The following is a 9487-nucleotide window of genomic DNA, read 5'->3' as shown; positions in this document are numbered from 1 at the left end:
TATATGTATATGTGTGTGGCTGTACATACACATATGTAGTTGTTTTTTTTGGTGTTTGGCTTAGTGTTATGTTAGAATCATTATTATACTCATACCGTTTGTTCTTTTAATATTTTGAATTGTTTTTAGCTTTATTTTTTTGTTTTAATTTCAATGTTTAGTTTTTAAATGTTGTTGTGTGCATTTGTCATTTGTATTTCATTTATTTTATTTGATTAAATGTGTATATACTGTATATAGTATTTATAGAGTTTTAGCTTTTAGTTTTAATTACTTTTTCTTATTTGTAAGTCGCTTTGGATAAAAGCGTCTGCTAAATGACTAAAAGTAAAGTAAAGTAAAGTAAGAATAAACCCAGTGTCCCCATACAGGGTGCAGAATTTTCACCACTACATTGTTTTGGCACAGCAATGTGTTCTGTTCTGATGAAAACAGTTGAAATGGACAGTTTTTTTTTATTTCTTACACATTGGTGACTTTCTTTTGTTGTGTTACAGTAAACCCAGTGTCCCCATACAGGGTGCATAATTGTCACCACTAAATTGTTTTAGCACAGTAATGTGTTCTGTTCTGATTAAAACAGTTGAAATGGACAGTTTTTTAAACTTTCTTACACATTGGTAACTTTATTTTAAACAAATAACAAGAGCATAATTGTCACCACTACATTATTTTAGCACAGCAATGTGTTCTGTTCTGATTAAAACAGTTGAAATGGACAGATTTTTTCTTTCTTACACATTGGTGACTTTATTTTGTTGTGTTACAGTAAACCCAGTGTCCCCATACAGGGTGCATAATTGTCACCACTAAATTGTTTTAGCCCAGCAATGTGTTCTGTTCTGATGAAAACAGTTTAAATGGACCGTTTTTTACTTTTTACACATTGGTGACTTTATTTTAAACAAATAACAAGTGGATAATTGTCACCACTAAATTGTTTTAGCCCAGCAATGTGTTCTGTTCTGATGAAAACAGTTTAAATGGACCGTTTTTAACTTTTTACACATTGGTGACTTTATTTTAAACAAATAACAAGTGCATAATTGTCACCACTAAATTGTTTTAGCACAGCAATGTGTTCTGTTATGGTGAAAACAGTTGAAAAAAGCAGCAATAAACAGTTCTTTAACTTTTTACACATTGGCGACTTTATTGTGTTTTGTGTTAAAATAAACCCAATGTCCCCATACGAGGACATCTTTTTTTCGAAAACTACTTCCTGTTCAAAGACAATGCTTAGATATTATACTTATCAGGTCCTACTAATCCCAAACAGCATAGATAAATAAAAAATGCATACATTATTAAAGCTCGGGTCTTAAGAGTATATATATATATATATATATATATATATATATATATATACTGCCCATTTCTAAAAAAAATTAGTTTTTTTTTTTTTATTAAATAATTAACTGTTATATTTATTTCAGTATTAACTTCTTTTTGCACCACCCAAAAGCAGACGCAGACCAATTGCACATGAAGAGACGCAGCGGTTAATTAAAGTTTATAAAAATTTTAAATAAATTTGTAAAATGTATATATATATATATAAATGTAAAAATGAGTTCACTTCAAATGCATCTAAAGCCTTGTTTCCACCGAGCAGTATGGTACAGTACAGTATGATTCGGGACAGTACACCCTGATCCGATTTGTGTTTCCACCTCCAACAGTACCCTTACTTGATAGGCGTGGTGTATGCTGGAAAGTAGCGATCGACGTAATACTCGCACGAAGAAGAAAGCGTGTGTGTGAAAATATAAAATTCTAAAATACGCTTTTATATTTTTTGTGTTTGCTCACTCTGATGTAAACAAGCCCAACACGCATGAGCAGCATGGCAGAACGAGTGAAGGAGACGCTTCATTCTCCTTGTAGCACATGTGAGTGATGATTCTCTGTCAACCAATCAGCATTCTGCAGTGAGTCTAGCTCCACCCATTAGGTACCGGACTACTGTGCTAGTTACCCCAAAGGAAGGGTCCCAAAAAAGTATGGTACGATTCGCTGTTTTGGTACCATTCACAACTTCTGACAATGGAAACTTGCGTACCATACTGTACTGTACTAGACCATGTCACTTGGTGGAAACGAGCCATAAACTCTTCATGTGCTCACGTTCATGACAGTTACTAACATCTTGAACATAAACTAGAAATCTTTTCTCCAACATGTATTCAAATTTATGTTTCTGCAAGCACATGTAACTGTATCTAACCATTCCATTCAAGAAGACAAACAGGTCGCCCACCAGTGCACAGATATGCGGGTTGGCAGGTATTGATTTCATACTCTCTGATCAATGGTAGCTTATTTAGTTTATAAATTGAAGTATATGTACAAAAACCTGGTAATGTCACACTTTGTAGTAGTGGTATTGTGTACTTCCTATCCAACGCTCTTCATGTTTTCTGTGTACTCTGAGTGAGAAGCCGCTTCAGACGATTCAGATTTATTTGATCAAGTCGTAATATAGAATCGACTCAAAAGAGTGATTCATTCACGAATGGAGCATTGTTCATGTCCCACCAAAAAAGAGACAGCACATTTGGAATAATCTACACATTTCTAAAAGTGTATTGTATTAAAATGAAGTAACACAAGGAAGGGCATGGCCTCAAAATTAAAGGTGAATGATGCAAAATAAAGCCAGCAGGGGTCAATCATAATTCATTACATAAATAAAACAAGTAAATTTTGCTGAAATGCATTATACATGGAAGTTATGACACTATATTGATTGTTTATGTAGCTAAGGGTGTTGCGCAGTGATACACAGACCCGTTCGGTGAAGCGGTCATAGCCATTCTTTATCGTGAATAAAACACAGCTGTTGACCAATCAGAATCAAGGATTGGAACTAACCATCTTATAATACTGATTAAAATTAAATCTACAACAGTTGATTAATCCTGCTTCTGAAGGGCCACTGTACATCAGGATTGGAAACCTCTGCAAATTAAAATGTTACAATAACACATATGCAACAACAAATGTATTTATATAAAAAAAGAATAAGCTGAACAACTAAACTTTAAATATAACCACCTTTAAAGCTTTTTATTGTCTAATTTTTCTCAAAAATGTTTGCAGTAGAAAGAGTCATCCAAGACACCATGCTCCTCTGAACAAAAATGTGATTTTATTCCTTATAAAATGTCGATTAAACATATCTATTATAAAATAATCAGTGAATGTTAATGTATTTGATGAATGTTAGAAGAATTAATGAATGATCAAGGTAGTTTTTAAAGAGTTTCTGCTAATAAGCTGATGAGTTGAATCAGGTGTGTTTGACGAGGCACACATACAAAATGTACACTGCTGGAGATCTTTGAAAACCCCTGATCTAACACATTCAGTGAGCCAGAATTGTCTTACAAGAAAACTAACATATGTTTTAAAGTTTTATTCTTTGCATAATCCCTGTTAACTGCAGTAAGAAATCAAACTGCCATATTTTGGTCTTTGTCACTTAAAATTGTGTTAAACATGAACATACATAGGGGAAAGAAATAAAAGACAAATACTTATTTGCATGCAAAACAACAAAACAAAGCATTTGAGCATCTGTTTGCCAATGGCATGACTGTAAAATAAACAGCAGCAATGAATATAAATAACCCAGAGTCATAAGGATACACTAACAGTATTGTGCTACACACCAGACATGGCTTTTACAAAGTGACAGCTGGTGTGTGTGTGTGTGTGTGTTTGTGGTCTTGACGTCTTTATGCTTCATCAGATGTTCAGAACATTCTGTTCATCTATTAGAACATTTTAATTTGACTAATTAAAATAACAAAGTACTGCATAATGTTTTTTCATTTTTTTTCAAGTGAATAAACTGACCATTTTCTTAAAAATGAACCAAAAACATTTTTAAACATTTCTGAGAGAGCGGTTTATTTATTGATTTATTTATTGTAAAAAGGCAAGACATGAAACTAAATCCTTTAATGTCCCTCATGAGGAGCAGATGCACTGCATTATATATTCAAGTCACCACTATTTTGGCTATACATGTTTACCAGATATAACTTTTATTGTTGCAAAAGTAGAGCATTAAAGTTATTACATTCCCATAAATTATAAATTCAGAATAACTTTTTAAATAACAGAATCATTTTTTAAAACAGAAAAACAAGCAATTCACAGATAATACGTAATGTTTTCACCTTCCACATTCAGCTTTAAAATGTAGTAACTGATAGTAAAATTGAGAACTTCAGTGTGCATGTGATTTAAGCTTTACTCCCAAACACAGGGCCAGCTCACTCTTCTGAATCTTCCCGTCTTTATTCACATCACAGTGGCGCAGCAGAACCTCACGCAATTTATCCAGATCAACTCCTCTGATACTGGGCTGAGAGAAAGAAGAAAGTGGTGGAATACAGAGTGAAAACAGGCAGAAATCTATGTAGAAAGATTGAGAGAGTGTCACAAACAGTTGCCACTAGTGGCAATTATTAGTAGTATTATACTAATATTATAGTAGGCTTTTAAATTTCCAATAAATAAATAATTGCATTTATGTCCAGATCCCAAACTACTTAAGCCTAAGTTACACGCTAATGTTTAATACGGAAGGTTATGGACCCAAATAACCTAAAACAACAAAGCAAAATGTATGAGTTATAGCAGTAGTGATGTTTCCTTAGAATGTTTCACAGACATGTACGTTTAGGTTTGTTATAAAATTGGTAACTTGTTTACTTGTGATGTTTATTACTGTTTAATCACTTACTCTGACGAGCTCCGTCATGTCTTTGACAAAACCGTCCACCTCTGGTCCTTCAAGTGCTCCAGTCTTACTCTAAATAGAGAGCCAACTATTAAAGAGCTGGATCTTCTTTAGCAGTGCTTTGTGTTTGTTATTGCGTCCAAATACCACATTTGAAATTTATCATGATAGTTAGTATTTAATGTACACAACAACAAACAATATAATGCTAATGAAATCATAATTCATCAGTCCACAAAAAGTAATTCAAAGTGAACTTTCGTTTAACACTGTAGACTTATCCATGGGGTTAGCTGGTTACTTAGCATGTCTAGTTAGCCACTAATGCTATGAGCAGTTCTTGCAAGCAACATATAAATTGCAAATATTGTAGACCAGTAGTTTAAAATTGTGCCATCAGCCAATCAGTGTTATTGTCATGTTAGGACACAATAAAACATGGCATTTACAGTTCAGGTGATTTAAAATCATGCACAGGACATGTTTGTATTAACAGTACTGTAGAAAGGTTAAAAACATTCTTACAATATCATAATGTGCAAAGATCTTCTCAAAGTCTCTCTTTCTCTCCTCTTGACTGCTGGCCTGAAGAGGGCAGGAAATGGAGACGGTATCATGCACTGGTTTGCAGCAAATTATTACATTTAGGAGTCACAAAATATTAAATGAATTTGACATAAAGTACTAACATCCATTTTGAACTGCAACAAGAAGTTGTCTTGCAGAGCCAGAATTCTGGAGAGGAAATACAGTTTCATACTTGATGAACTCCACAACACTGACACTTTTATCGAGGTGAGTTTGATCAACATTGAACTGACTCGAGCTGAATAACGACACTATTGACTTCTGTAGGGCTGCTTCTAACTCCATAATTGATGATCTTTTTATTGAAGAACTTTAACATTATTTTCCTGTTTATTACTGTGAAGCGGCTTTGAGACAATCTGTCCTGAATAAAGCGCTATATAAATAAAGGTGACTCGACTTGATAATGTGTACTTCACTGCCATTGGCAGCTGCTCCCAAATGTCACTGCTCATTTGCATAAAGTTCATCTTTCTCAAATTAGTTGCGTCTCTTGACATGACCACATGGTAAATTTCACTTGTTTTGCCTGAAGTGAGTTTTTGAACCATACAATAGTAACACACTTTAATTAATTTGTTGTGGTAATTCTATAGTTGCTGTGGTAATTTAACATATATAATAATATAAACAAATTAACCAATACTGTACTAAGTTTTCTACAACTATAGGGTATATTATACTACAATACACTACAGTTTACTGTAGTAAACACTAAAGTATACTACAGTATTTATTACAGTTTATAAGTTCACTACAGTTAATACTACAGTATGCTGTAACATTCATTAACAAAGTGTTGTAAATACTATAATATATACAGAATAATACACTTTACTATAGTATGGTTCAAAAACACTATAGTATTTGCCATAAATTACTATAGTATTTTTTCATGTGGGTTGGAAAGCTCTACTTAGGCAGTGACTCCATACATCTTACAAATGTTTTATAAGACAGCATAATTATACATTTTGGATTAGTCTCTTAAAAATGTGTTAATGAGTGTAACAGTGTGTTTGCTTCTATCTTTCAACAACACAAACATTCACACAAAGAGCCATTCTAACCCTCAAGGCCTAAACAGCTCCACAAGCACAGAACAAAAGCACTATTGTTAAACACACATCACCTGGCTAGATCATTAAGATCCAGTCTCCCATCTTTGTTTTTGTCAAAAATGCTCATCTGCAAGACACAAAAAACCCCCCAAAGTATTCATGATTAGAAAAATAATGAGCATTTTCCAAACAATATCAACTCTAAGAATAACAATACTTGCTATCATTTTCACACTCACTGTCAATTTCTAAAATAGATTTTAACATTTTTATTTCTGTACAATTAAGTGCACAATTAGCTGTTTAAACACCAATGTGGTTTACGACATATGCTCTAGGGCAGGGGTTCTCAAAGTCTACATTCAAAGGTCCAAATCTAATTTTCATCAGTGTCAAAGGTCCGGACCGGAACAATTGGTTATTACAAAACTTGTTTTTAATAAACATAGGCTACATAACATGCATAGCAAATAAACCATACATTTAAAAAAAAATGTCGACCGATAAGGGTTTTTCTCTGGCCGATGCCCATTTTTACAAATCAGGGCAGCCGATATATGATGCTGACTTTTTTGGCCGATATGTTCTCTTGAAATACGAAATGGAGGCGGGTCCGGACTGAATTCCCTCCGGGTCCGGATCCGGACCGGAGTCCGGACTTTGAGAAGCACTGCTCTAGGGATATCAGTAGCCTGTAAAAAAAACCTGTCATGGGGGCCACCATTTGAAAACGCATGAGCAGCCAAACACTACTCACTTTCACTAACACTGACAATTTCACTTGCTGTGCTAATGGAAAAAACCCAGACTCCTGAGTTCAGGTCAAAGGAAGGTTAATGCATGGGCGATCAGCTGCACTTTGTTGATGGCTGATGTAAACAGTGCTATCACTCACTAATTGACCTATATGCCCAGCATTTTAAAAAAGCAGTGGTTTTTATGTGAGATGAGACTGACACAATAGCCAAAGAATGACTTACATAGACAAACAATTACAAATAGTGTATATGGGAAGCAAACATTATCTCTTCTTCGGACAGATTAACAAAAGTTGTAAAAAATTGTTGACACGAATCAAGGAACGTGGTATATAGCACTGGCCTTTCAGACATATTTACTGAGGTGAATCATTATGGAACATGCTGATTATGTACTGCCTTTGCATTGCTCCAGTATAAAACAACAACAGCATCAACCACAATGTATACAGTAGTAGGAATATTAAATGTCAAGATGTAACCATACAGAGGTGCGTCATTTGAGAAGTTTAGGTATATACGAATAATTAATAAATGGTGAAGAATTAAAAGCACATTATGTAAGTTTTTATTTATTAAAATATCCAAAAACCACTAGAACGGTGTTATATATTTTGCTGACTTGTGTACTTACATTATCCCAAATGTTTCGAAGAATGTTTAAATCCAGAGAAAGAAGCAATTTTAACTAGTGACACGGACCGTGTCCATAGTGTCATTGTGATGCCTGCCAATGACGTCACAACCCCTCGATTTCCGGTTTTGTTTTGTAGAAAACATGGAAACACCAAAGACGCTTTAATATGTTGTGCGTTTTAAAGTCGGCATGAAACGGAAGTTTCGATTGTCTTTTCTTCTCTGCTCTGACATATATCCGAGGGAAACGGCATCTGAAATGAGAGGGCGGGACTTGATTTCGTCCTTCGGGAATTGATTGGATCGTTTGAAGTTGGGGCGTTGCCAACAGAATGGAGGCAGATCTGAATGCCAGTTTGTAGTTACTTAGTGGTGGGGGATTTCTCTCCACTGGATTCACTGCCGACACCCTAGCATGAATAAATGTTTATTTTTATTGAGGATGACGATGACGATCAACGGCACAAAACATGCCTTAAACAGTGCACATGCGCGCGTGAGAGAGAGAGACTGCCTGAATGACTGAGCGCATCCTCTATCAGGTTAAGTCATATTCATGAAAAAAAATAATAATTAGTTTGCGATGTTCTAAGAGTAATGTTGTCGTACCCTAATATCTTTTCAATGTTTAAGGGTAATGTATTCCCTTATGACTGGTGTCAGTGCTATAAAGTGAAGCATCAGCCTCAGCTTCAGCTTTTCCCCCTGTCGTTTATTCCAAACTTCACTGATGTCACTGCAGCTGTTGGCAGTTCCAGATAGCTCCGCCCTTGCACCATAGCTCGTGACCGGAAGAGTAGAGGAGTCGTTAGAGCCCTGCACGGGCCTCAAATTTAGGCCCTAGCCCAGCCCTGGCCCGAGACACTCAGGCCCTAGCCAGGCCCGTGTCCGACAAGCTTATCAGAATTACTGGCCCGAACCGAGCGCGTCTTTTTTCCCCTTCTCCCAAAACAGCTTATACTACTGTTTCAGCTATTAAAATAGTTCTGTTTTGTATGTAATAGCAAAGTGATTATATTTCGTTTAATTTTTTTATGAAGTTAATTTAAAAAAACATTTGGAGCATTTTTTGTTCGTTAAATATAAGTTTTAGTTTTTTTAAAGTAACGACCAAGCGGCTAGCGGCAGACAGTGAGCCTATGTTTGATCAATTTAGCCTTCTCAAATCATCACGACTTGCCTAAAATAAAATCTATAGATATAAAACAGTTCAAGCATATAACAATGTTTAAATGTTAAACCTAGATAAATGTGCGCTATATCCAATAGTTTGTGCGGAGAGTGGAAGCTAAAGCGCGCTTTGCAGGACATGGAGGCGCCAGTGCGATCGCTTGCATTTTTTCAGTGGATACGCCGTAATTTTTGCTCAAAAAGGTAAGAACAATACATCATTCGTAGCTGTAAAGGGTCTACTTTTATTTGTGTGCACTCACAATATCAACAAAACGTTTTGCTTTTATAAAATAAAGAAAACAAACATGATGCGCTTTCTGCCGTCTCGTCTTGAACAGGAGCGCTTCACAAAAATGAACCAAAATGAACCAATGTCTCACAGACATGATAAATATATCTATAGAAAGCTTTAAATTACTACTTAACGAAATAAAACAAATCAAAAACAAAAACTCTTCATTATAATCATAATCTGTAAAGATGCACTTCTCTCTAAAGGCGCGTCTAATGAGGAGATG

The 9487-nt window shown here is 35.1% G+C and overlaps 1 protein-coding gene across 2 annotated transcripts in view; it reads right to left on the bottom strand.

Moving 5' to 3' along the window:
* Positions 1 to 3911: 3911 nt before the first annotated feature.
* Positions 3912 to 9487, bottom strand: part of LOC107757885 (secretagogin-like) — a 10454-nt gene continuing 4878 nt past the window's right edge. For both annotated transcript variants that reach the window (XM_016575493.1, XM_016575494.1), the window contains 5 exons: positions 6474 to 6529; positions 5443 to 5488; positions 5279 to 5338; positions 4757 to 4825; positions 3912 to 4375 (listed from right to left, as the gene is read on the bottom strand). In XM_016575493.1, coding sequence (XP_016430979.1) covers positions 4238 to 4375; positions 4757 to 4825; positions 5279 to 5338; positions 5443 to 5488; positions 6474 to 6529 — 369 coding nt within the window. In that variant the 3' untranslated portion in view covers positions 3912 to 4237. The remainder of the gene's footprint in view (positions 4376 to 4756; positions 4826 to 5278; positions 5339 to 5442; positions 5489 to 6473; positions 6530 to 9487) is intronic.

This window comes from Sinocyclocheilus rhinocerous, unplaced genomic scaffold (assembly GCF_001515625.1).
Source record: "Sinocyclocheilus rhinocerous isolate Xijiao unplaced genomic scaffold, SAMN03320098_v1.1 scaffold4672, whole genome shotgun sequence".
Lineage (NCBI taxonomy): Eukaryota > Metazoa > Chordata > Actinopteri > Cypriniformes > Cyprinidae > Sinocyclocheilus > Sinocyclocheilus rhinocerous.
The sequence above is the reverse complement of the archived record's forward strand: the minus strand, read 5'-3'. Positions and strand labels throughout refer to the sequence as shown.